The sequence below is a fragment of the Epinephelus lanceolatus genome, chromosome 16, assembly GCF_041903045.1.
Source record: "Epinephelus lanceolatus isolate andai-2023 chromosome 16, ASM4190304v1, whole genome shotgun sequence".
NCBI lineage: Eukaryota > Metazoa > Chordata > Actinopteri > Perciformes > Serranidae > Epinephelus > Epinephelus lanceolatus.
Window position 1 is genome coordinate 30,168,328 of NC_135749.1, and position 27,637 is coordinate 30,195,964.

Genomic DNA, 27,637 nt, shown 5'->3' on the forward strand with positions numbered 1-27,637 from the left:
CACTTACTGAAAGGCTCAATAGCTGGTGTAGTATCATAGAACATGGGGACACCTGATTAATTTCACATCCATATGTGCTGTCACAAGAAGGTTTGCTGTGTCTCCCAGCACAGTCCCAAGAGCATGGAGGAGAAACCAGGAGACCGGCCATTACAAAAGGAGAATTGGATAGGGCCATAGAAGGGCATCAACCCAGCAGCAGGACCAGTATCTGCTTCTTTGTTTGAGGAGGAACAGGAGGAGCACTGCCAGAGCCCTACAAGATGACCTCCAACAGGCTACTGGTGTGCATGTTTCTGACAAAACTGTCAGACATCCTGACATGCCGACATCCTCTAGTGGGACCTGTGCTCACAGCTCATTATCATGCAGCTTGATTGACGTTCACCAGAGAACATCAGAATTGGCAGGTCCGCCACTGGTGTTCCTTTCTCTTCACAGATGAGAGCAGGTCCACACTGAGCATGTGACAGATGTGAAAGAGTCTGGAGATGCTGTAGTGAATGTTATGCAGCCTGTAACATCATCCAGCATGACCAGTTTGGCAGTGGGTTGGTGATTGTCTGGGAAGGCATATCCTTGGAGGGTCTCACAGACCTCCATGTCATAGCTAACGGTACCCTGACTGCTGTTAGGTGGCGGGATGAAAACCTCATAGCTATTGTCAGACCTTACTCTGGTGCAGTGGGCCCTGGGTTCCTCCTGGTGCAGGACAATGCCCGGCCTCATGTGGCCAGAGTGTAGGCAGTTCCTGATTGACTGGCCCTTTCGTTCCCCTGACCTAAATCCAATTGAGCACCTATGGGATGTTATGTATTGGTGCATCTGACACCGCTAGGAACTGCCACAGACTGTCCAGGAGCTCACTGACGCCCTGATCCAGGTCTGAGAGGAGATTCTCCAGGACACCATCCGCTGACTCAACAGGAACATGTCCAGACATTGTCCAGAATGTATACAGGCACATGGGGGCCATGTACACTACTGAATCACATCATGAAATGCCGTGATAAAATTCACACAAGTCTGATCAGCCTGTGATTCAATTTTTCACTTTGATTTTCTGTGTGATTTTGAATCCAGCCCTCATTGGGTTGATCAATTTAATTTCCATTGACCGTTGTTATGTCATTTTGTTTTAAACAAATTATTCAATATACTTCAGTAAAGATTTTCAACTTGAATAATCCGTACACCAAGATCTGATGTGTGATTTCAGTATTACCTTAATGTTTTTTGAGTGGTATATATCAGCCGCCACAACTGAATGTACCCAGTAGTTTTATCAGGCTGAGCGCACCCAAAGAGCATTTGAGCAGACACCATCTCCTTATTTCTAGCATTGTCTGCTGTGACCCTCCAACATTGAAGCTCCAGTTACATTGCAGCCATGGGGCCTCCATTCAAGTTATTCAGAGGGCTAACCGGAAGTTATCCGCTCAGCTTGCAAAAGTGTGCTTGCTCTATGGGCCCAAGCAGGACGTCAAATTTTTTTGGCTTCATGCGCCACTAAGAAACTTTCATAGAAATGAATGGGGCAACGCCTCTATTGTATCCAGTTCTCAACCATGGTTTTTACAAGGGAAACCTTTTGGTGACAAAGTCTTGAATTACAGTTAGAACACAAAAACATGTTTCTGAGGACATTTTAGGTGAGGAATATGCAGCACAGTAACAAAATCTTGGTTTTTAGCTTAGTTTTACAGTTTGATCCAAGTTTAAGACAGCAAGAGCAAAAGAGAGGGGCAGCTGTCTTGCTCAATCCGCCTCTATACTCTTTGTGTCCGTGGTGGTGGGGAAACAAAAATGCGGAAGCACAATTTGTAATTTAAGCAACCGCTCAAGAGCCTGCGAAAATCCACCAGATGACGCATATATTTACGCTGGGAAATGAGCAGGGAGTCGGGCACTCGTAAGATGGAGCCAAGTTAACCACAGTTCAGTTGCACATGCTACTCACATTGTTATGATAGCAAAGCTGGCAGATGATTGGTCAAGTATCCCTATAAGTACAAAAGTATTATCATCAAAATATACAGTAAGTACCAAAAGTAAAAGTAATCATTCCGCAGAATGACCCATTTCAGATGAATGTATATGAAAATGCTGGGTTATAATTGGTTATAATTAGCTTAACCTATAATAATATTAGAAGAAAGTAGAAGAAAGTGAGCGAGTCAAAGAATTAAAGAAAGAAACTGGCGTCCATTTTTACCTTTTTTTAATGAACCCTGATTATTGTTTAATTACAAATGAAGATGAACAGATAAAAGAGAAACTGAAGTACAGGTGGTTCCTCCGTGATAAAAACAAAAGGTCTCCATCTCCCCTCTGGAGTGACAGCTCACCGTCGAGGTGGTCGTGAGAGGAGAGACAGAGACGACCACATAGAGGACAGGGGAACGCATTTCAAATAATACAATGGTTAAACAGTACAAAGCTCTTTTTTCTTACAGAATCCTCCAAAATGGGAAAAATATATATACAACATCAAAAAAAAAAAAAGAACATTTGTTTCTTCCCCTGCTGAATATCATGTGGGGAATAAGTGACCCTCCTCTTGACCATGGTAACATGGTTACAACATTAGCATGACTGAAGGGGAAAAAAAAAAAAAACTGCACTGAAGCCAACTAGTTGAAGTTTATGGGAAAGAGTGCAAACAGGAACAAAAACTCACAGAAAACCAGGAAGTCATGGAGAAGAGAGCAGGCCATGGGCAAGAGGGTACAAAATAATCAAAAATAGTTAATAATATAATAATTACAGGAGTAACAGTAATATGTCTGAAAAAATACAGAAGAAAATGATAAGAACAGCATCAATGAAATCCAAGGGTTGCAAATATCCACCTGCTGGGGAAACAGTTACTCTCTTGTGTTTTGTGTTTGAAGCCACGACAGGTAAAGGCAGCACAGGTGCAACGGTTCAGGTACAGATCAGTGTTCTTTATTCTTCTTTATCAGACACTGTTACACTGATGCAGCTATCCTTCAAGTTCCCTAAAATGTTTTATTGTTCTGCTGACACTTTTAGCAGTGACCAGAGGTTTGACCCTTTTTAATGCTGATTCAAACATTTTAAACACATTGGAAGGATAGATGTAAAAGTTTTTGTGCCTGCTGAAGAAAAATAACCTTTTCAAAATTAGACTGGAGCTGGTTGGACAATCCGGACAAGAATACTGGGACTGAATAATAACCCGAGCCGACACTTCATATGGCTGGTCTTCACTAGGCTGTGTGTAATAGTTTGTGTTTGTGTGGATGGCATAACCATAGAAACCACACATCCACAAACACAAGTACACGTACACACCACGCAGAATGTGCGAGTCAGGTTATGGGAAGTCCCTCTCTCTCCACTCCGTTCTGAGGTTTTGTGATGCCATTTCCTCTGTGTGTGTGTTTGTGTGTAAATGTGTGTGTAGTTTCTATGGTTTGCCGTCTACTCCAGAGAGACTGTGGGGGTGTCTGATGTCACGTGTGATGTCATGTTTCCCTTTATTCTAGCCACAGTAAAGCCTCACTGTAACCAGGACGGTGTGTGTGTGTGTGTGTGTGTATGGGCAGGGTTCAGACCAGCCCATACACACACACAGACACACTGAGTTCACACAAAGCCACTTGAGTCCACGGTCCACGCTCAATCCAAAGTCCAGTTGTATCAGCAGCTGCGGTCCTGCCGGCTTTGCGAGGTGACGCAAAGCTGCATGTATATCTGTGTCGTCCAATCAGAATCTGAACACCCGAGTCCATCACCAGCTCCTGTTATAACCTGCGCCTCCACGGTTTTTAAGCAGATCGGGGTCAAACAGTGGCTGCTAGATGTTTTAGATGGAGGCGGGTGGGGTGAATTTAATTCACCTTTCTGTGTCCTGATGTGGTTAACCTGCCTCTTTGCTACTCCTGGGCAGAACTGCAACTGTCAATTATTCTGTGGAGTATTTTTTTGAGTATTCCATTAGCTGTTTGTAGGGATGTCTGTTTCTGTAAATTTAGCTGTCAATACCCTGACACCCATCAAATAAGTTATGGGTAAAAGAAAATGATGTGAAATACAAGAGGGCTTTCTTTTTAATCCGGTGCTCCACTGACTCAGTTAGCTTTAGTGCTGCATTCAAGGTGCTATCTATTTGGTGGTCTAATTATAATGTTCTGAGACGTAAATGTCTTGCTTTTTAAATTTTTCTGTTAGCCTCTTGTCTCCACTGGTTAGCTAACGTTAGCCTTGGTAGCTCTGCACTGTGCACCAACTGGGTCTGAAGATTACTGCCAATAACGCTGTCCAGGCAGTGGGACAAGTGAAAAACATGGTAGCCACCCTCTGGTCTCCCTCCAGGTTGTCGTGTTGAGTAAGCAGCTTAATTTTGACCTGCAAAACCCTTATAGCACTGTTAACCCTGTTAGTACCACTAACTGTGCTGACACTGCTAACAGTGCTAAAGCTCAAAAATGAGCCATTTTGTCACCAGGGTGACCTGGGGGGAGACCAGAGGATGGCTACCATGTCTGTGAGGTCGAGACGCTAGTAATCACTGAATGAGTGACAGCGCAAGCTATCTCCTAACAGAGACCCAGTTGACGCACAGTACGATAAACTGAGGGGCAGCAAATTTAACCGACAGACTGACACACAGAACTGGTCAAAAATATCGGCGGCGGTTAACAGATTTATGGTTAATCATTGTTTGGTCTATGAAGTGTCAAAAAATAGTGAAAAATGTTGATCAATGTTTCCCAAGGACCGAGATGACATCTTCAAATATCTTCCTTTATCCACAACACAAAGATATTCAGTTCACTGTTATAAAGGAGTGAGGAAACCAGAACATTTTCACTTTTCAGAAGTTGGAATGAGACAGTTTTTGACTACTAATCAATTAATAGTTGCAGCTCTACTCTGGGGATGTTAAAAACAAACATGCCCACCAACAAGAAAAACATGAATTGACCCAGATCTGCTTAAAGGTTTCTGCTTGCTCTTTGATCCTCGTCCCGTCACACCCTCCGTCCCCTGAATACACAATAACTGTTTTTTTTTTTTTTTTTTTTTTTGTTTTTTTCATTTTAACGATATAAATATAAAACTCTGACACCATTGGGCCTTTGTCACTGCAGCTCAACGGTCAAGAGAAGGCAAGGGTGAGAAGGCAAAGGCTGAATTATACTGGTAATAATATGTCCATTAGAATATATACATATCTTTACCATTAAAAATAGTAGGATTTTCCTGATTTGTATCAAATGACCATATTGAAATATAATATTTGAATTCAATATATATTTGAATAAAATATATATGTGTAGATTTACTTATTCTGTATCTCTCTTTTACAAAAAAACAGAAGGCATGGTGGTACTGTGAGTGAGTGATAAAATGTTTTGCTGGGGGTAACTCTAAAAACTCGTTGGCTTAATAAAGGCACAATCTTATTTGGAATTGTTTGTTCGTTAACATGGGTGCAATGCTCTTTTTTGTCCTTTTAAAACTATATGAATAAAATGTCATAAAAATAAGTTTGTTTCTCGATATCTCAGTTGAAGGTTTGCCTGAGTTTACCTTGATGCGCGACATTCATCACATTTCTCCCAATTTCACTCCTGTAGACAAAGCAAGTCAATTGTCGCTTCTCAAAATGTCACGTGAACAGATTCGGCTGTTCTCTGCAAAATACAGAAAATCCTCAGATCACTGCAAATGCCCTAAAATACTGTCCATATCATTGCGAGGCACACGCCTCCTTTGACAGAAAGAATACAGTCTGTAAAGAACAAACGGGGGGAATGCAGAGGAGAGCTGTTGTTTGTTAGAGGGAGAAAACACTACAAATGCCCTCAAACCTCCAAAACCCCTCAAAGACTGTGCAAAGTCACGGAGGGACACAGAAAGTCGGGACGCCCTTTCTGTCCTCGAGGGCACGGTAATGTTTACGCCAGCTTTGGGTCCACACACACACATTCAGAAACAAGTGTGTCTGTAATTACAGCCTTTCTAGGAGCTGCTTCCTCATGTCCTCAACAAGTGAAGAGAGAACGGAGAGAAGGATCCGGCTGTTTCCTCTGAGGTGTTTTTTTTTCTCTGTACAGTGGAAACCATGTGCTGGCTAACAAACGTCCTGTGTGGCAGGTCAGAGGTCGGGAGGTCACAATCTTCGTCTCCCGCTCCGGTTTAGTTTAACTTGTCCTCAAGATGTACAATCCCACTCCTCATTTCATGTCTTTATACACTGTAGTGAATGAGCTGAGGATGAGGAGAGCACTCAGTCTGGCCCTGATGCAGTCTCATAGTGTCCGAGTTGCTTCCTGGAGAAAAGACTGTGATTGGAGAGCTCTTTCTAATTACCCTCTTCAGTCTGTAGGATCCAGCAGAGCATTTCTTCCTTCCCCTCACTGCCCTCCATCTTGTAAACGACTGCTTGGTGATGGGTGCAGACAGAGAGGCACTTCTGTAATCTCTATCAGGGTTTTTTTTTTAAGTGTTTTTAGTAACATTAGGATCTGTCCATCTCGTTATGGTTGAGTACAGATTAGAGAGGGGGGGGAGAAAAAGGAGGGAGGGCTCACTACTTTCAAGTGAGGCAGATGTGGGTGAGAAAATCTACTGCTGTACAATTCAGGCTGCCTTTGTACTCTTTAGGGTGACTGCGATTCGTTTCACTGCACCAGACGAACAAATAGACCCATTAAAAGACATAATCGGGGCACAGGTGTGATGTGAGGTGATCCCTGGTGGATTTAACTGGCGCTGTGAGGGCGAGGAGGCATTGAAGTGTGCAATTCCTAAGAGATATTAAGAGTAGACTCCCTCTCTGTAGGGCTCTGGTGTTAAAAATGAGTCACGAGTCAATATACAGAGTAAGTTCCACCTAATGTTGTGAGTCCCAGCAAAAATACTACCTGCTGTGTTCATGTCTGATGGAGTACCAGGGGCACAAAGGTGTCATGCCTCTCAGTGCATCAGAGGCTGCACAGGTACGTCTATGCTTTATGGTTTCACATAATGTCTAGTGGCTGCTTGCTGACAGTACTGACCACAGGAGGGAACGAAGGAACAGGGAGGAAATTATGCTAACACCATCATCTTGTTCTTTACTACCGTGTCAGCATGCAAATGTAACATATGCAGGTGAAATTATATTTTGTGTCAAGTCATTTAAGGAGCTTGTGAGGCTGTGAGGTCAGTACAAAGTGTCCAATAGCTCCTTTAATTAATGCACAAAAAACAATTTCCTTCATATGATACATGCACACATCCTGACAACTTTAAAGTGTGTTCATGTAATCACCTTTTAGCTACTGTCTCCATTCTTCACCTTTGAAGGAACAGCTCACCACAACATCATAAACACATATTTTGTCTCTTACCTGTAGTGGTACTTATCAGAATATCAGTCCTTTGATGTGAGCTGCTGAGTGTTGGAGATATCGGCTATAGAGATGTCTGCCTTCTCTCCAGTATAATGGAACTAGGTAGCGCTTGGCTTGTGGTGCTCAAAGTGTTTCTTTCCAGAAATTATGACCCAGTTGACAAGATAATCCTCACACCTTGTTGTGAGCAATTTCATGTAGGAACTATGTTCTTCCGACCAAACTACACCCACCAACCGCATTGCCACACAGAAGGAAGGGTGCATCTACTCATGGACAAGAAGTTCGTGCTTGTGACAGCGTGAGATGTAACCATTAATGCCGTCGTTCTCGGCTGAGCTGTAACGTTAGATAGCTCAGCTGAGGAGCTAGGTGAGCTAGCAGTAGATGCAACCTCTTTCCGGGGAGTGATATGGTTGTCAGGTGTAGCTCGGTAAAAAGAACGTAGTTCCTACAAGAGTTTTTATAATGTATTTTTTGGCGCTTTGAGTACAAAAAGCCAGGTGTCATCTAGTTCCATTATATGAGAAAGGCAGACATCTCTACAGCCGATGTCTCCAACACTGCAACTCGCACCAAAACAATCTATATTTACAGGCAGCACTACAGGTAAGCGGAAAAATATGCATTTTTGATTGTGTTGAACTGTCCCTTTAAATACGCAAAACCTGCGTTCATTACTATCACTAACAAACCACCAAGCATTATGTTCTACATAAAACTATTAAGTTTGTTGACAAGACTCAGAGAGGTGTATGTTCTGTGTCTATGTCCCCTGTGTGTGCATGTGAAGCTCAGCAGCCAGTATTTTCCAGAGACAGCTGTGCTGTAGCCCTCTGCAGCTCCGAGCTCGCTCTGCGCTGGGTGGGAGGCGGTGGCAGCATCAACCCCAAAATAACACCTCCTGCTCCGCCTCTTCCTCCCCCATTCTCCGTCTCCCCTACTCTCCTGCCTGTCTCCTCTCTCTTCCCCTCCACCTCCTCCTCTCCCTCAGCCCTCACTTTCTTGTCCTCCGCCTCGTCCCTCTCTCCATCCGCCTCCATCTTCTGGTCTTCACTCCAGCGGCGTTTGAAGCGGAGTTTGAGCGGGATGCATCGCGTGCCCCCGGGGCTGATGGGTGCTGGCTGACCCGGCTCACTCTTCAGGTTGATCAGAGGGAAGGCCAAGCTGCCGCTGCCGATGGGAGGAGTGGCAGGAGTCTTAAAGACCTCTTCGTCGTCATCGGGGTCGTCATCAGGGTTAATGTGCGGAGGGGCAGAGAGGTTGCTCCCATTCCCATTAGCTTGGTGATGGTTGTTGAGCATATGAAGATGATGACTAGCTGTTGGGGTAAAGATGTGACCTTCGTCATCCTCGTCAATTTGATTGAGCTCTTCCTCCTCACTGATGTCAGTCACCTCCACCTCTTCCTCTGACTCTATGTCTGATATGGGCTCAACCTGGAGAGGAAGAATATTTGACATAATTACATTTTATTTTGGACTCTGACAAGATGTTATTCATGTTGCATCTGAAACCACAAAGCATCACTGAGTAAAAACACCACATCCTGTGTGTGTGTGTGTGTGTGTGTGTGTGTGTGTTAGCACTCTCACCTTGATCTTCGGAGGCCCTGCAGCCAAGGCAGAGTTGATTATCTGACTAGACCCTGTGAATGAGGAGGATTGACTGGAGGAAGAGGAGGAAGAAGCAGCAGCCAATGAGCTCCCAGATTCTCTCTGTTTGCGCCCAAGCGGCGGCGGCTGCAGCTTGAACTTGAACGGTGACGGGTGCTGCTGCCCCTCCTCCCCGCCTCCTGGCTGCTGGCTGAGCGAATGAGGAAGCGGTAGGGGTGGGCCGTGGAGATGATGGGTGGCTGGCTTCTCTGGGGTCGGGCGGTGGGGTTGAGGGATTATGATGTTGGGGTAGTGGAGGAAAGCTCGGGGGCTGAGGTGGTAGTTGTAGACGGACTGGGTGTGGGCCTGCAGGTAGTGCTTCATGTCCTCCGGGTTGAAGGAGAAGTGAGAACCCAACATGGGGGAGGACAGGGAGGGGGAAGGGGTGTAGGGCAGGTGGGGGGTGGGGGTCATGGACAGGGCCGGGGACAGAGTTGGGGCCAGAAGACCCCCGGGGCCTGGCAGCGGGGAGACAGGGAATGGAGACAGAGGATCTGGGTGAACCCTGGGGCCATGTCTGCCGAGCCCTGCTGGGTTTGGGGCCCCGCCGTAGACCCTGAAGAGAGACTCGTGAGGCAGGCGGGGAGGAAGCAGGCCCCTGTAAGCCCGTTCAGGCCCCACGCCTCGCTCATCGGCCCCCACAGTCTCCTCCAGCTCTGAGTTGGTGGAGGTGCCGTCACTGCAGTCGCTCACAGAGCCACGGGCCATACGGCGAGCCACACTGCTGAACATGCCCGGGCTGCGCAGCTCCTCACTGGAGGAAAGGACTTCTGATGGAGTGGAGGGGGGGAAACGGAAGTGGCTGCCTCCAGATGGCACTGGAGGGGCACTCTGGGGGACTCGACCTGTGAGGAGGAGAGGTGAGGGTTGAGTTAGGTCTATCAAGAGGGGGAGTCTGGGAACAGAAACCAGGCACATTATCTTATAGAGAGCTGAAGTGAAACCAAAAACTCTGGACATACTGATTTACTAAGCCCCCTTAAACATGCCTCATTTCTTCAGAGCTAGTGACAAAGAAACCCTCAAACGGCATTTTCTAGGAATGTTTTTATCGTCCTAAGAACTTTTTGTTGTGTCTTCACCGCAAGAACTAGGAGCGATTGTAGTTCTTAGAGCACTCTTCTAGCACAAGAAGAACCATGTGTGATGTGAGTGTACCCTGATCAGTCAAGACGTATGCTGACTGGTCAAACACATGAGCCAATGCAGAACTGGCAACTGCCATTTTAAAAACACGTTAGCTGCATAAACAGACAACACAAAACACAAACAATGGCTTGTAAGAAAACACTGACAAACGGACCAAAAGTGAAGTCCAGGCTTTACAAAATACAAAGGCTACAATGGGAATGAAACATCGCTATGACATGCCAGTGCAAAATTTGTGTTGCTACACCGAACACCATCACGTCACTTTAGCATTCCTATTTGCAGAGCAAATGCAAACAGAAAAGAAAAGCTCTTGAAGGTATGTAATTCTCGAGGGAGCTCCAGTGGGCAGTTCCTCTCAGGGAGTCACCAGAACAGTTTGGTCAAAGAACACCTAATGAGAGACTGTACTTAGTGAACAGCTCTGGGGTTACATTAGGACTTCTGCTCTCCGGATGTTACAAAAAGAACATACAGTATTTTCTCCTTTTTATGTAAAGGTGTCGAGTATGAGATGAGTTTTGGTTTGTGACATATCAGTTTCTGAGATTTCTGCATTCATCTTTAAGCAATGGAGGTGGACTGGATGTTATTTATGGTGCTCAAGTAATGAAAATCAACAGTAACAACTACAATGTTTTTTGTCCAACAGCAGAGTCAAAGTTAATATACATTACCCCTAGAACATAGTGTCACCATCGCGGGTTTTACAGGAGCACCTTTTTTGGTAAAAAGTGGGTCTCATGAAAACTGCTGACAGTGTGTTTTGTGGATTATCATTTGCTGGGGGGTGTGACTTCATGATTGATAGCTGTGTGTGTCAATTAGTGTGCTCGGTATTAATGGAGCTGCTCACGATTGGGTCGGGTGGGTGTATGGGTGGGAACTCAATACCGCGGCACCCTGCACAGACTTTGGCTCCGGATGACATCACCAGCGCAAGACAGCAACATCTGCACCCAGAATATATTGGCTTGATTTTTGTACAGTGAGGGGAATTAGGGACGTGTCATCCATCTTGCTGTCTACACATAAACACTGAAAACTGGGATTTACAAAACGTCGGTTTTCACTGGCCTAAAATGTGGAGACAAAGCTACGTTTTCAAATATACATGTATATACCTGTGTACATGAAGACTAGCCCTCAATGAGAAAATCTTTTTTTACTGGGGTGGGGATATTTTTTTTTTTTTGATGAACTAGCCCTTTAAGCTGAAGAGAAAGGGAAAAGTAAAGGAGGTCACATGTCTCCCATAACTCCAACTATTTTACCCAGAGGGTCACAGGCACACAGAAAGAAAACACTGGGTTACACAAAGCCACAAGTTCCCTTCTCTTTCAACCCCTCCTCTCTCTCTCTGCTGCCAGAGAGACTGTGGCACTGCAATAAATTCTTGGCATCCGTGCACGTGCCAGAATTAAATATTGGAAAAGTCGCTCTTACTGCCATCACAAACATGGGTTGGGTTCCTCTGTTTTTTTCCAGTACCGCTGAGTGTGTGTGTGTGTGTGTGTGTGTGTGTGTGTGTGTGTCTCTCTCTCTCTCTCTCTCTCTCTCTCTTAAAACAGCACACATCTCACAGCCATGTGTGTCAGAGACGATGGGGGAAAAAAAAACTGTGTGTTTTTCTAATGCGTATGTTTGTGAGAGCCTGCGCTTGCCTATCAATCCAGATTGACGTGGGCATGTGTGCCTGTACAACCATCATATGAAACCATCATATCACAACATGTCAGTGTGTGGGCCACATCACACGGAGGCTATAATTAAAGTTTCGTGCTGCACTTATGTCACCCAGTATCCAACGCTCCCATATGGGCTGTGTTTACACTGGGTGGCCAGGACCAAGAACGAGAGACGACTTCAGAGGAGAGAGGGGAAGGATAAACCAGGACGTGGCACACTGATGTCTTAGAGGACACACACAAACACAAAACCAGGCAGATACATGCACTCACACTACGCCCCAGTTTGTGTACATGATACATACTTCTTTAAAGATAGTATTTGATTCTGAGCATTTTTTTGTTGTTGCAAAAATAGCATTGAACATACTAGATATGAATATGATTTGACTATATTAAATCTAGCATTTAGATTGTGACCAGGGCTGACTGTGAAACTGCTCCAAGTCTGTACCTACAAGATTTATCTTTCACAAGTAAACTGGTAAGTCGCCCACCACACTGACTGGAAAATTCCCCAGACAATAACATCTGAAAGTCTCAGTTATATATAGTTTCTGTGTCTTTTCTCAAAAGCTGTCTTTGCAGACGACTGCACGCTCTGACAGACTTTGAAACAAAATCAGAGCAAAATATCAGTCCCACACAGTAAGCACTAGTCGGCCCTTGCTGGCTGTTTATTATTGGTTGAATCAGCACTTTGAGGATTATGTTTTTAGCCACTGAACTCTTTGGCAGACACTGCTAGTAACTGTTTGCATTATTGTTTGCTAGCGCATGATTATTATAATTTGTTCTTTCAACACCTTGTTGTGTTGTTATTGTACTAACTGGCTAGGGATGGGTATCAATAACCCAGGGTAAAATTTAAGACTGTAGTATTGATGAGCTCCAACATTATTGTTTCTTTTATCGTTACTTTTTAAAGGTTTGGTTTCATGTATGTATTTTTGCCATGTATCTGAACATGTACCTGAGGCAGCCGACCTGTCTCCTCAGTACAGGTGGGACAGAGAGCAAGATGAATGATTGATACAGATGTCTGTGCTCTTCAAACTTACGTAACGTTACTTTCTTCACTCAGAGTAATATTTATTGTACTGACATTTTAGATTTATTTCAAGTGAGATATTAAGGAGTTTATAAAGTGACTTTGCTGTTGTAAACATGACTGTTGCTGCCATGGACTGTATAAAGCTATATCCTATGTATTTAACTAAACACTTGACCTCAAGGGAAAACGTCAGGAGGTGAGGTGTGTGTGTGTGTGTGTGTGTGTGTGTGTGTGTGTGGGAGAGAGAAGAAAAAGGGAGATGTCAATTTCCATGCACACTCATGCATAAGAGTTACCATGTAAGTGTTTGTGTTTTTAAATGGGGACGGGTCGGCACGTTAAATACACAGTAAGTAAACTGTTGTCATATGTGGTAGGATACTGTGCAATGTTCATAATGCAGGGTGCAGAGTGCTACATATTTCGGCAGCATTTGAAATACAATTTGGTTATCATAAAATAAATGAATTCACATGGCTCTTGTAACATAGGCAATATTTTTTCCGATATGCTTATCATTTTGAATTAAACTGTGCTCAATTTTGCTGACTGTGTGTTTACTTATTTTTAGACTAGTCGACTAGTCTAATTTTAAATGCCATGGAAGTAAGTCCCTGGGAATATCTTGAATTTTTGGCTGTTTGAAAATATATATTTTTGTCACAGCTTTCAGCAGCTGAATTACAAAGTAAAGTTCAGAAATTGACACACTGATGGCGAGAAACTTCTTATCTGTCCTTGAGCTTACTGAGCTTGAACATGCCCTTGCTGTCAAGTATAATTTTATTCTTTTGTAATCAAAAATAACCTAAATTTCAGTTACCAAGAGATGTCAGCAGGGCAGGAAAGGGAAAGAAAATGGTTCCACTGCCTAATAATTTCTGCTTTCAGTGATATCAATGCCATAAAGCCCTGGTTAAGATGTGATTCAATAATAAAAAAAAAACACATCTTAAGACACTTTTCAGTGTGCGGTATATAATGTGAGCGTGTACATACCAGAGCCCATGTCGATGAAAGGGTAGTTGACCAGCACGAGTTTGTTGAAGTTGAACTTGTAGGTGAACCTCTTCCCCTTGGTCTTGTGGAGGATCCTCTTGTTGTAGTAGTATCTAAAGAGAGAAGGGCGGTCACTGTGTTATCTACAGTTAAAATCATCAGCAACATGTGGTAAACCTCTGATTGTGACCACATTCTCTTTTAGCCAAATATTTTTAAGTGTGAAACCATGGATGATGCACTTATTACTCACATTTTCCAGCTGTAAATATGGACTGAAGTAACTCACAGTTACAAAATCCAGCTGGCGATTTTTCACAGTGCAACAAAAATGATCAACAAATCATGGTTCATTTTTCCCCAATAGACCTGAACAAACTGTGACAGTTGGCTCTTGTGTGGACATTTAGTAATCTTATTGGCTAGGTTGGCGACAGCTTTGAGGGTCACTAGTCATCAACAGTTAATCAATCTGCACTTTCTTATATCCGTACCACTGTGAAGTTACTGTATGTGAGATGAAAAGATAAAAGCCATTAGAGGGTAATCAGTTGTTAAAATTAAACGTTTATTTCACTGACTAAAGGAACCTATATCTTGGACACATGGACGACGGCTGCATTCAACCTTGGGGCCACCAGTAAGCTCTGAACCCTAGAAGTAGGTGAAAAAAAAAAAGTCAATGCAAAGAATTGCATTTCTTCCATTCACAAATGCCAAAAATCAAGCTCACACACAAGGGTAACTGAAGTTCATTTAAAAAAAGCAAGCCCTTGGACACATTTCTGATTGAATGACTTAATAACTAGCTTCCCAAGAAAAGTTGAAATATATTATAAATGCTTTGTAAACCATCACCTACAGCCCAACATGAGTGGAAAAGAGCACCAAACTCCAGCACTAACAACTGAGTCCAGCTGACCAGCACACACCACAGGACTTCGCAAAACTTCACATAGCTCTGGTGAGATGAAGTAAAAGAACTCCACACAGAGACTGTTTCATTTCAAAGCTCTGCACCTGCACAGCATTTTGGATATTGAAGGTTGTCTCTGTTACTAGTGTTGCAGCAGGGCGGCTTATATATCATGTTATTCACTCCCCTGCCCCCTCACTCTAGACCACACAACTTCTGGTTTCAGAGAAAAAAAAAAACATCTAACCAGTGATATTGATCAGTAAATTACACTTTCATTTCCTTATTTATGTACATAGAGATGACTGTAAGATAAAAGAAACGCATTAGAAGCATTAGAAACTGAGTAACTGCTGAGCTGAACATCTAAGAAATACGTAAATTAGGGCTGGGCGATATATCGATTTTGTACAATATATCGATATATTTTCAAGCAAGATATAGATTTAGACCGTTTATATTGATATAGGGTCAAGTTGCGTCACATAACACATACCAGTGCAGAATCAGCCAAAGTGAGATGTTGATGAAGAGCTGCAGACAACAGGCTCTTACTGCACCTCTGCAAACAGCTCTGTGTACGAAATGCTGGAGGGCATTCAATCTTAAACAAGGACTTTTAATTTTAAAATGACACAGGAAGTGGCAGCATCCCACCCTAGTCTTACTCTGAACTCGTCATACACTAATGCTTGGTCCCTGGCCCTTGGCGTCAGATACCGAGGCACAGAGGCAACCTTTCGCGGCGGAATGAGATGCACCAGGCTGCAGCCTTTTCTTGACACTACAAGCAAATGCCATTGTATAAAGAGCAAGAAAGTCTGCACTGCGCAGGCGAGCGGGGAGGTGGATGGGTCAAACACACTCTGAACCTTCACCCAGGACCCTGCTTTTCGTTCATGTGCTAGTATGTATAGCATGCTATGCTAGTAATGTAAGTGACGTGACAATATGTACTTATTTTAATCTAAACCATGATGTTTTTTACTAAACCTAACCACATGCTTTTGGTCCCTATACCTAAGTATGTTCGCCTTAAAACCGAAGGTTTTACTTACGTTCTAAGTAATTGTTCATTTACTGTGAAAACATTTATTTTGAAAAGACACAAAGCATGTAAGAAGCGTTAATATACACGCATTCCCTGACGATCCAAAACCGATGCAGGAGGGTACCTAGAGTGTCATAGTTTAACGTTAGGAGCCACTGACCAAGCGTCAGTATTTGACCAGTTGGGATTGACAATGTGTTGGGCATCTGGCTGACGAATGGTGTATCACTGTAGCAAATTTTCATGTTTATAGTGCTGGCCCTGCTAATGCAGTCAAGCCAAAACATTCATGTAAATATGTGTTAAAATGAAGAACTAGATACTTAGACACAGTCACAGCAGAAGGGACCTGCTTTCTCTGGAGCTGTATGTTTGTAAAATGTCCTATCAGTGTGGATTAATCGGTCGAGCTCTGGAAGTAAGAGCCAAAACACAATGCCTCCCTCTTTTGATTGAATCAATAATCAATTTTGAATCGCATCGTCACATAACAAATCAAACTAAATCGCAGGACTGCCAAACATTCCCACCCTTAGTGCACTCACTGAGACTTTATGTTCAATGTTACTTAACTAATGTTTGCTATTTAGTTTTAGTATATCAGAGAGATATAAAGCAATGTATTAATACAGTTACCATAATGTTGGTGAACAAAGCACTACCTGCAGGGTAACTCTACATTACTCAGTGTACAGCACATCATTAAACGAGCTGCTCACAATGTGAACACACGGTTAGAGTCAGAATCTCACTGTGATTACTTAAGGAAGTGAGACAGCCGCTCTGATTTAGTCTTACCCAGGCGGCTCCATTAGTACGAGCGCATTAGTCATCGTCAGTACACAGAGCGATGTAGAGGAGTGAATAGCGAGTCGCTGACAGCTCATCTGAAAAGATAAAATGGCTCCCTGTGACTCACCGATAGCCTCGGGACCAAACCACATTCATATTTCTTTACATAAAAACTTATAAATCAGTGCCTCTCATTCAGCTCAGACTGGCCACTTCATTCTGGGAAATGTAATACATTATTCATCATTTCCAGCAGCATCAAGCAAAGAAGAGCTCAGTGGCTAAATTTGTACAAAAAAACATGGATTTGCTTGAACACTAATATGCCTCTTGTTGTCAATAAGTTACAATTGAGCTGCTCGCCAGCAGCAGAGAAGGTTGAATACAAAATCATACCTTTTATTCACCCTGCGATGCATTTTACCTTATAAATACATCCACCTAACACGACCAAGAGTTTAATTTTTGGCTGCATATATAACACACAAGGTTCATCAATACTAATGCAGTGGTAAAAACACAGTAATGAAATTTAATGGTAAATAGATGATAGAATTACATATCTGTAAGGTGATTAATTTCCATATTGACACAATAATCCAACATAAATACCCTCCTTTTTTCTCCAAGTGGGATAAAACTAATTCTAGGAAATGCTATTTAACTTTGCCAAGTGAAAAGTCTTCATGCTGACTATTTTTGCCTATCCACAGAGCTACATTATTTAATGTCTCAATTTTGGTCATCATTACAGCCCTAATAAATAGTCAACGTTTAAGTAAGATAAGATTCTTACAACGAAGCCAAATATTACTTTCTATATAATATTTGTCACACTGCTGAATGTGTATCCAGCTGTATCTCTGCTTCATTGTGATCAGAGTATTAGTCACTGGATTTTGTTATAGCACAACAAAGTAGAGCAGGAGTGTGTGTGTGAGAGTGTGTGTGTGTGAGAGAAAGAGAGAGAGAGAGAACCAGGAGCTCATCCAGCCCCTCAATGACTCAATGAGTGAAGGGCCTCTTCTGACAGAGACGACTACTACGCACACCCACAGATACAAACACACAAAACAGCACACAGATACACAGTGGGCACACAGGCTCAAAACATATAATGCGTACAGAAAACATATCAAAGTTATGACAAAATAATGCAAAACAAAACACCGTGGTTATTGAAGATATTTGAGAGTCAATTTAATACTTTATTCAAATGTATTGGGGCTTGCATTGGCGGAAAAGGCAAGTTACGTTAAAGGAACAGTGGGTAAGATTAGAGGGATTTAGTGACATCTAGCTGTGAGGACTGCAGATTGCAACCAGCTGAAACTTCTAGTTAGGACTGCTTCAGTGTTCATTGTTCAGGAGGATTTTACTGGGAGCTGAATTATCTGCAGAGGTCTCTTCCTCTCCAAAACAAACGGACCAAGTGATTTAAACTGGTAGAGACACTGACTAAAAGCAGTTTTACATTTGGTTTTCCGATGCCGTCATCGCAGAGGGGCTAACAATGGTGGCTGATGCAAAAGCACGAATGGCCCTATCTAGAGCCAGTGGTTTGTTCGTTCTAGGCTACTGTAGAAATGTGGTGGCGCAAAATGGCGATCTCTGTGGATGAGGACCTGCTCCCTACGTACATATAAATGGCTCATTCAAAAGATATTAATACTTATTAAATTATATTCCATTTCTGCCAGTAATATCCCCCTAAATCCTACACGCTGGACCTTTAAGTAAACATTCTACACTATGAGTTAAGAGCAGTAAAAAAGATGTTTGACGAGTTCTAATTACTGCATACACTAATCATTAACAAGTTAAATCTAACTTAGTGTTTCAAATTTAAATCCTAATTTTGCTGAGGAAAATTAATTTGTCACCTAAGAAAACGGCCTTGGAAGACAAACATTATTTCCTTCTCAAGTGTAGTTGATGTGAGGTATGAAGTCTCACAAAAAAATAGTGTAAGCTCAAGAGAAATGGCAAGCCCTAATATCTGTGCTGAGGTTCATTGTTTGAAAGCTTTGTGCAGGTGGAAATTAACAATTTCACAGCAAGCAGACATACATGCGAAACACACTTCATGACAAAAAAAGAGACATGAAAAAACAAATCAAACCATATACACTAACACTACACACACTGTAGGAGGTAAACGGCAACACTTGTGAGTGGGTGTTAACAATTTCAAGCCTGTATGTGCAGTAAAAGCTGGAAGGACATAATGTTCACGGACGCGTGGATAGATGGATGGCACTTTGAACGAGTCGGGGTGGATAAGGCCGAGCACATACATGTGAAACACACACACTAACAGTGCTGACTCAATGTGGGACAGTCTGTCTCACACACCAGGCTCACTTCGGGCCTCCTGCTCTTTGAAGACCATTTGAACTTCTTTCAAATAAACTAAAAAGGGATTTGAATGTATAGACTCGGCCGCTTTGTGTTGAACACACATGTGGATGTGTCACAAACGCACATGCACACACATGCATGTCTCTACACACACACACACACACAAATGTGCTGTGAATGTATGAATGAGCACACACACATGCACTTCAAAGATGCAGAGAAGCATCAATCAAAGACTTCACATCTAACAGAGAACTTTCTTCTCGAGACGTCAGAAATAATTAACAGCCGTTCATTCATATAAAAGGTTTACAAACCACAGAAAAGACGTTCACAACAAAGTTTGGCTCCAGATGGTCCTGATGTAAAACACTCACTGAGACCAGAGGGAAAGTAACTGCTCCTGTGTCAAATTGACTGTTTATTTGCTGCTAAACCTTTGTGGGTGCAATTTATCTTAAGGGCATAAGTCGTTTGGGGTTAATTTGGAGATCTAAGTTTTTGGTTTACTTCTCTGATTTAATGCAGAGCTCCAGACTCACCTTTTACATTGGTTGCACTGGTATGCCTAACTGGTTTCATTTAGATGCTCCAGCACATAATTGAGGTGCACTCACAATTTTTAACTGCGACTTTTGGCTTCGTAATGATACATTTTAAGTGTTACCTTTATTTCAGTTCCCATACACATTGGTTATTTCTTAACTAGAGGTGCAAAGGTGCACAGAAGTCACTGTTTGGCGCAAGGTTGGTACATTGTGGGTGAGTGGGTGGGTGGGGAGGTTGAGGGAAGGAGACAATTGCATAAAGCTAACACAAAATCCTTCTGCTTGGCCCTGAGAGAATTTTGCCCACTGGCAACTTTGGTAAACTATTTCATTACGTACATTATGGACAAAGACTTCCGGGGAACAGCAAGGCTGCCGTTTCTGCATCTAAAGGCTGCTTGAAAGCAGTGGGGATTAGGAGTTGGACTCCTGTTTGTTTTTTCCTCATCCAAGTGATTGGCTAATCTGGATGATAGCATGAAATGTGCGTTAACATGTTTGATGTGTCTCCATTCACAGACTATAGAACAGTGGAGTGCTGCCAAAATGCATCCTTGTCTGACACACAACTCTCTGTGTAGCTGACCAGGAACCTGCAGGCTAGTCTTCCAGCTCCACATTTTCATTTGGACTCGCCAGTGTGTGACTGACTCGCACGTTACTTAGCTTGTTGTGCTTACCTCAGCACCTGTTATTAGCGACATACAACGAAAAGTTTCCAAGCGGAACTCCTGCTTGTGAACTTTGGTTCTATAATAGGTGTATCATTATAATAAATGTCAGGCACACCAGTGCGACCAATGAAAATGTTGCATTTGACAGATTTTTGGAGCCCTGTTGGAGACAAGTTTGATATGTTTAAAATAAATTTGGGCTGAGCCAAGGATTTCTAATTCTTCCTTTAGTGACACCAAATAAAATCTAGAGAAAACTGTCACAAAAATGTAAGACAAAACCATCAAATGCTCCTTAATGTTATGTTACTTCAGTTAAAATAATATTTATCCCAGTTACCAAACTTTTACTGGAAATCATAGCATATTAATTAGCGGCTAGCAAATTAAGCATGAAGCATCAATGAAAAAGATTTTTTTAACTAATGGAACTACATGGTTAAATGCTAAGTCGGACTTGAGAAATTGAAAACAAATAATTAAATCCCCATACAGCTTCAGTTAAACAAATAAATAACACTGCAAAATCAATGTGTTACATCAGCACCATACATAACTCTTTTATGTGCTAAAATATATTCCTGCACAAGTTCAGAAAAGGTTGGGTGTCTTTAAATATGCAGGATAAGTGGAAGACAAAAAAAGGTTTAAGCAACAAACAAGACACAGATGGGCTGGAGGAGGGCTGACATATAACAAGGCGTTAAGTGTATGTGTGTGTTTGTGGGTGTGTGTGTGAGTGTGTGTGTGGTGATGAGGCAGTGTAACTAGTCATCACCATGGCAAACTATAACCCACACCAACCTACAAAACAGGAGGCGACATTGATGACTAGCAGTGTGTGTGCTTGTGTGTGTGTGTGTGTGTGTGTTTGTGGACATGAACAGACTGGCAGCTAAATAAAACTCTGCAGCATCCCACATGTGCTCCACGGAGGGTGAAGGTGTGTGTTTCTAAATCTGCTGTCACCCTGGAGTTTCAGCACGAAGCGCAGATGCTCATTCACGACAAAACAACAAGTCTTGTTTTCTTACACATTTGCTACAGCTGTAATTAAACACATATTTACCTCTGATAAATAAGAGATTAAAAAAAGAAAGAGAAACTAGAAGGGCACTTGAAGAGTGCAAACCTCTGCCAAGACCAAATGCCCTTTCTCACACTATTTAAAGCTGCAGTAGGTAGAAAGCCTGAAAATGGTTGATTTTTGAGTCACATCTAAGTTAGGTTTCGTTCATCTCTGCCCTGAGCCCCTCCTACCAGACGAGCATGCAAGTATTTTATCGTACTTGGTTCTATTTCTCCCTCTCTGGGAGCCTCGGCTCTCCCTCACTGCGCAGCAGCCCGCCCCGCACATACCCCCGAGGCTCAGCTCTCCCTCTCTGTGGAGAGCCCTCGGCTCCGCTCCCACAGCCGACCCTTGTGCCCTCCAGCCGGGCCCGGCCCCACCTCACCCTTCCCCTCCCTCCGGGGCTCTGGGGAAACGAGTTCTGTCTTCCTTTTTTGAGTTTAGCCGTGTAGGCAGTTGTAGCCAATGCTGGAATAGCTAGCTTACCTGGTGCACTGTTCGCCATTGCCGCTTGCTCTCCCCTTCTGCCGGCGGCACGGGAACGCGCATATGCAGTAGAACAGCCAATAGGAACGTAGTGGTCTGAGCTGACCTTTGATTGGTTGATGCACATTGGCACAATACTGAACACAGAGCCATGGTGAGGTGCAGAAACCTATTGTTTGTCTCAGACCACTTGATGTTTAGAGGATATTATAAAATTTTTACTCAATTATACCAAAACAATGTTGCCTACTGGAGCTTTAAGGTGCAGTATATGATATTCATAACATTAATTTAGCAGCAAACAACTTTTATTTAGGGTTTTTTTTTAGCTAATTGCTGTCATTATGCACTGTGTAGCACCCAGGCTGGGCCTACATGGGTGCTCATATGGGATGGTGTGAGCACAGCTGTATGAGCACAATGTAAGTATTGTCAGCACTGTTGCCAATGCACATCACCCACCCTCCAGTCCCACAGAGGGGGTTTCACCATTTTTGTAGCCAGGATTTTTCGGGCGGGCCTGAAATCATGGCTCAATGACTGGAGCCACCCTTAAGATAACCCCTCCCACACTACATTAAACTATGTTAGAGCACATAGCATCAGTGTCATTTTGTTCCACAAGCTCTCTGAGCTCTTGCAGTCTAATAAATACAGTAATGAACATCTCTGTTAAATGATACAATCATATAAACACAACCAAAATAGCCGTCACAAAAGTACCTTTCAGCCTGATCGGCTAACCGGCCTGCCAGCGGTTACTGCTCACTGCTGTGGGTGTGTCATTTGTGCTTATGTTAGCTGCTTAATGGGAGCCTGTTGATGTATAGCAGCTTTTACCTCTTTCTAAGATACAGCAAGCATGTGAACTCTGGCAGGTGGAGCATGACAAAATTGTCCAGATATATAAGGAGCTAGGCTTGGACGCCATCAATTTTTCACCTGGGTATAGGGTATATGATGGTATTTGGTACTTTTGACAGGCAAAGATTAATGTCGGGTCTACCATCCAAGCCTTCTAGGGGTGACAATATTCAAGAAGCCTATTATCTGCAATCTGAAACAATGTGGTGTTTGCCCATTTGCATCCAGTTAGGAAGAGGTATCACACGTTGTTTGGCTCAGGGTGTGTGTGCTGAGCTACGGGGTTAGCTGCTAACGAGAGTCCTCCTTTATTCCAGTGCCTTCAGAAACCTAATTATATACACCTGGCAAGTTTTCTAATCATGCAAATTTGGCTGTGTGGTTAATAACACATTGTGGTGTGAGAAACTCAGAACACACATTTATTTTTGCTTTCCCCTGACTTTATGTGTCTTGACAATGTGAATGATTATTAAATGAAGAAAAGAAACTTAAACAGATGATGTCCTTTCCCAGTTTATATTCTGTTGGTCTTGTAACTCAACAGAATTTAAGTAAGAACATGAATAAATGACTGCTTTCGTCACTTCTTTCCTCCTCTGCCTATTCTTCAGCCTCCATTTTTTAACACACAGGAACAGAAACAGAATAGACCTTAACAAATTGGATTTATATTAAAAATCAATCTTGTATGCTTCCCTGAGTTTACTACAGTTCATCTGGAGTTCAGAACATGATTCCAGTTCCTGTAACTTAAGATTGACCTGTCTGGGCTCTTTGCCATTATCCGATACCTATCAAAGGACATATGACCTAAATATGAAGCTATATATTGGAATCAGTCCAGACTTGCCTTACTGAGGATGGGTAATATCTTTCAGACTGAAGCACAGTCCCAAAAAACTCTGGTGTTTGTCACTAGTGTTAATATGTCAACACCTGTCATCAGACTCAGCGCTGCAGTTCTGCTCCTGAGGTAAGTTAAATGAGGTTTGATTAAGTTGGTTTCTATAGTATATTAGGGAAACTTTAGAGTCAAAAGTAACTTGTTTGTTTTCTTGTAAACAAACACTTCTGTTTCCATTCAGTATTATTTGCCTAAGCTCTTGTGTATCCTTGAGTTAAAACAAATACATTGAGTGCATTTCCTTCCTAAGGGCAACATTTCCTTTATTGTGTACATCCATGTTCATTAGCTAACGGTCTAATTCTTTGCCTATGTTGGTACACTGCTGCCTTTTTGGCACGTGCCGAGTGGATAGCAATAAGTGACGAGGTATGTGAATCAGTCTGGGATCAATGGCCAAGTTCTAGCTGAACATATGTTCAGCTTCCTGTGTCACATGCAGGAGTTGTTTGTTAAAGGGGTGTGACCTCCAGCTTTCAGGGGTAAATGTCTGTGTTTACTGACGTTTCCCTCATTTGCCAAAACAAACTGATAAAGAGGCAAATAAATAAAGTTAAAATAAAAACTGCCCTAAGGAGCAGGTGTAGTCCAAATTCTGAAGTGGACTGTTTTGTTTTTCTCTTTACATTTGGTATCTACAAACAAAGATATGTTCCCTTGTTTGTCTGCACGTATAGTCAACAAGGACTCTTAAAAATATGGATAAATGACAACATTTACTTCGCTTGGTCCCTTACAGCCACATGGATTTGAAAAGCATAATTCACGTGTAAGTGTTGAGACCTCATACTTCTCGTCTTTCACTTTTTCTCGTCTCACCTTAGTGCTCGGCTGAGCTTGTCATAGTTCATCTGTGGCTTGCACTTCCTTGCCCCCCACAAGCGAGCCACTTCGTCTGGGTCCTTGATGACAAACTCGCCATAGTCTCCCTGCCAGGCGATGACGTCGTGGTACTCCTCCTTCCTCAGCAGTTCCAGGATGAAGTGCCACAGCTGGATCTGTCTGGAGCCAGGGCTCGACTCAGGCTTGTAGGCCCAATCCGGGAAGGCAAACCCTGGGGGACAGAGGAGATAGAGGAGGGGGCATTATAGCTTTTGGCGAACTCAAAAGACAACAAAAATCTGGGTGTCCTCCAGCTCTTTAACCCTGTCTAGCTTTTTGTTTGTCTCAAGTTGCTGGCACTAGACAAGTGATAGACCATTATCCTTTTGAAGGTGTTAATTGTCTCCTTGACTGCAGCTGTTCTGGTGCCAGGGTCAAAAACACAATAGGTAAAGAAATGCTTGTATGTACAGCTAATAATAGTCAGGACTTTATACTTTGTGTATGGATGCATTTTGCAAGAAAACCAGTCAACTGGTATTCATATTTTTGTGCTTGAATGTCGACTGTTGTCTCTAGAAAAATGTGCTCAAAGAGAGGAAGGAGACTTTAGTAAGGAGGAATACACAATATGGTAGAGTATGAAAAACAGCAAGAGTGGAGTGCAACATTTGTGAAAAGATACAAGACATGAGACTGTTGGGAATCACAGGTTTGAAGAGGAAACATGTGCGTCTAAGTCCTTAACACATTTTGGTGCAAAGTGGATCTAGTGCCTGCAACAAAGCTCATGATGAACACTTTCCGCCAAATCTGTTCCCAGACACCGCAGTCATATCAAAACTTGACTGCTATCGCCATCAAAGCTGGAAAATCAGCACTGATTAACAGGCCTTCAGATATTGTGCAGACAAAATATAAGCTATGGTTTTTATAACTACTATCAGAACACACACACACTCACTATTATCCAACAGTTAAAAGTATAGGCTTTGAGTTGTAAAGCAGTGGGTGGCAGTAAAAGACTCAACACCACTTCAACACAAGGCCAGGCTGAAAAGCTGCATAGCAGAGGCATAGTGACACACACACACACACACACACACACACACACACACACACACACCTCATTAGGACCAGATGTGTCTTGGCAATCAGGCTGAGAAAGCTGAGGGTGGGAAACATATGGGCACAATATAACAATGCTGAATTTTGAGTGTGTGTGTGTGTGTGTGTGTGTGTGTTTATGTAACTGTAAAGAAACACACTATCTTAAATACCAAGGTTACAATCAGTTTCCCACACTCTACAAAGTCCGTCATATCTATATAGCAGTGACAGTGAACTTGTAACAATGATATGCTCAAGGTTGACAGACTTTAACACCAGTGTAATGTGGTCTATTGACCCAAGCTGCAGTGACGGCACATGACATAATCCTGCTGATATAATATGAAAGTTGCTGCATCGTACTGTATGTAAGAAGGGTCTCAAAACACCATTTAATGTCTCTGTGTATAGGCCCATTTGTATGACTTATTAAACTGGGAATTGTTTAATTTCTTCCAGTACTTTATTGCCTTGTCAACATTTTGATAGGAGACCGCTTTGGGGCAAGCACCATAAAAGCAGACATTAACACACAAAAACAAGCGTACAAAAGAACAAAAGAAGAACAGATGAAAAACAGATAAGATGACAGGAAAGAAGGAGTTGTAAAAGAGTTGAAAAAGAAGACACACCTGGCAACTAAATCCCAGGGTAAACTGTATCTGGATGGATATGGGGCCCAGATGGTAATTAAATCAATTATGACTTTTCCAGTCACACAATATGTGCTCTCATTGCCTGCATGTGCTTGTTGATGGTCATGTGCTTGTATGAATAGGTTAGATAAAGGTACACCAAACAAAAATGGCAGGTGTCACTTTATCAAATTGATATCAACTTTTTTTAAACAGCTTTTTGTCTGTCAGAAACAACAATATTTTTGGTGCAAGAGCTTGTGTCTTCCTCCACAGTGGATCAGTTTAAGCACCGACAACTTGTGGAAATGATCAGTCTTTTTGTGTGAAGCTGAGACGACAAACTCCAGAATGAGTCATGACATTCCTACCTACATGGGTGGTGCTTTCTCACAACAAAAAAATGAAAGAAAAATGGTAACGCTGTCTGAATTCTCATGAACCTTCTTTACATGCAGCTTTCTGCTGATACCTATCGCTCATAAATATATTCAATAAAAATCTGACCACAGTGATCTGTGCATTTACAGCCGGCCTTAACATGTGTTTTTTCTTATCCAGATACAGATGACATTTTAATAGCAGGTGTAAATGGAGTCGAAGTGAGTCATGGAAAAACTAACCAAGTTGGACGCGGTGAAATCAAAGTCTACTATCAGGTGTGCAAAGTACAGCTACGAGTCTGCAAACATTAATTCATAGTAACAGTAGTAGTAGTACTGGTAGAGGAGATAGTGGCAGAAGTAGCAGTAATAGTAGAAATACATAACTGACCTAAAGTGGGAAAATCTAACCACAACCAATGACAGTTTAAACAGCAAGACAAAAAACGACATACAGAGAGGAAGCCACAGAAATGCACTTGCAAATGTAATACCTAGTGTTTACAATACAGTACACACTGCAACAAAAAGGTCAAGTGCAACTCAAGTGACTATGCACTAGAGGCAGATTTAAATGAAATAACAAACTTTAAGACCATGAAAAACTGTCAAGATTGTCACAGGAATTAAACCTTAGCAAGCAACCTAACTCCAGCTATTGCATGGGGCGACATTGCATGGAGTTCCCTTGCGATCAATGTCTGGCTAAATGATGTAGAAACACGCAGGTTGAGTAACTGTAATCTGCTTCCCCCGTTAGGACAGATTTCTGAGATTCAAGCAGTGATGTTTTAGTGTCCAACAGACACCAAATTTTGCAAGATTTCCAGTGGGGCAGAGTTTCTTCCTTTATTTTCTCCACTTTCTTTCCATTTTCATGACTCCCCAATGACAAATACTGATCCTTCAGTCACTGATCGCTTTCAAGTCATGGGAATATTTTAGAGATATACAAATATTTAAAAAGACACAATCCATTACCCCCAGCCATTTCCTTTCCACTGGCATTTCACAGTGGAACTGGAGGTTTGCTTATTTTAATCTGAGTGTACCAACTCATTACACGAGAACACAAAGTAGCTAAAATTGTGATTTCATTTTATA

General features: G+C 42.4%; 1 protein-coding gene across 1 annotated transcript in view; it reads right to left on the reverse strand.

Annotated features, from left to right (window-relative positions):
- Positions 1–2,204: 2,204 nt before the first annotated feature.
- Positions 2,205–27,637, reverse strand: part of erf (Ets2 repressor factor) — a 47,209-nt gene continuing 21,776 nt past the window's right edge. Inside the window, exons 2-5 of the mRNA XM_033636467.2 lie at positions 24,403–24,637; positions 13,916–14,028; positions 8,966–9,870; positions 2,205–8,809 (exon numbers count right to left, since the gene is read on the reverse strand). Of these exons, the coding sequence (XP_033492358.1) occupies positions 8,165–8,809; positions 8,966–9,870; positions 13,916–14,028; positions 24,403–24,637 (1,898 nt within the window). The 3' untranslated portion in view covers positions 2,205–8,164. The remainder of the gene's footprint in view (positions 8,810–8,965; positions 9,871–13,915; positions 14,029–24,402; positions 24,638–27,637) is intronic.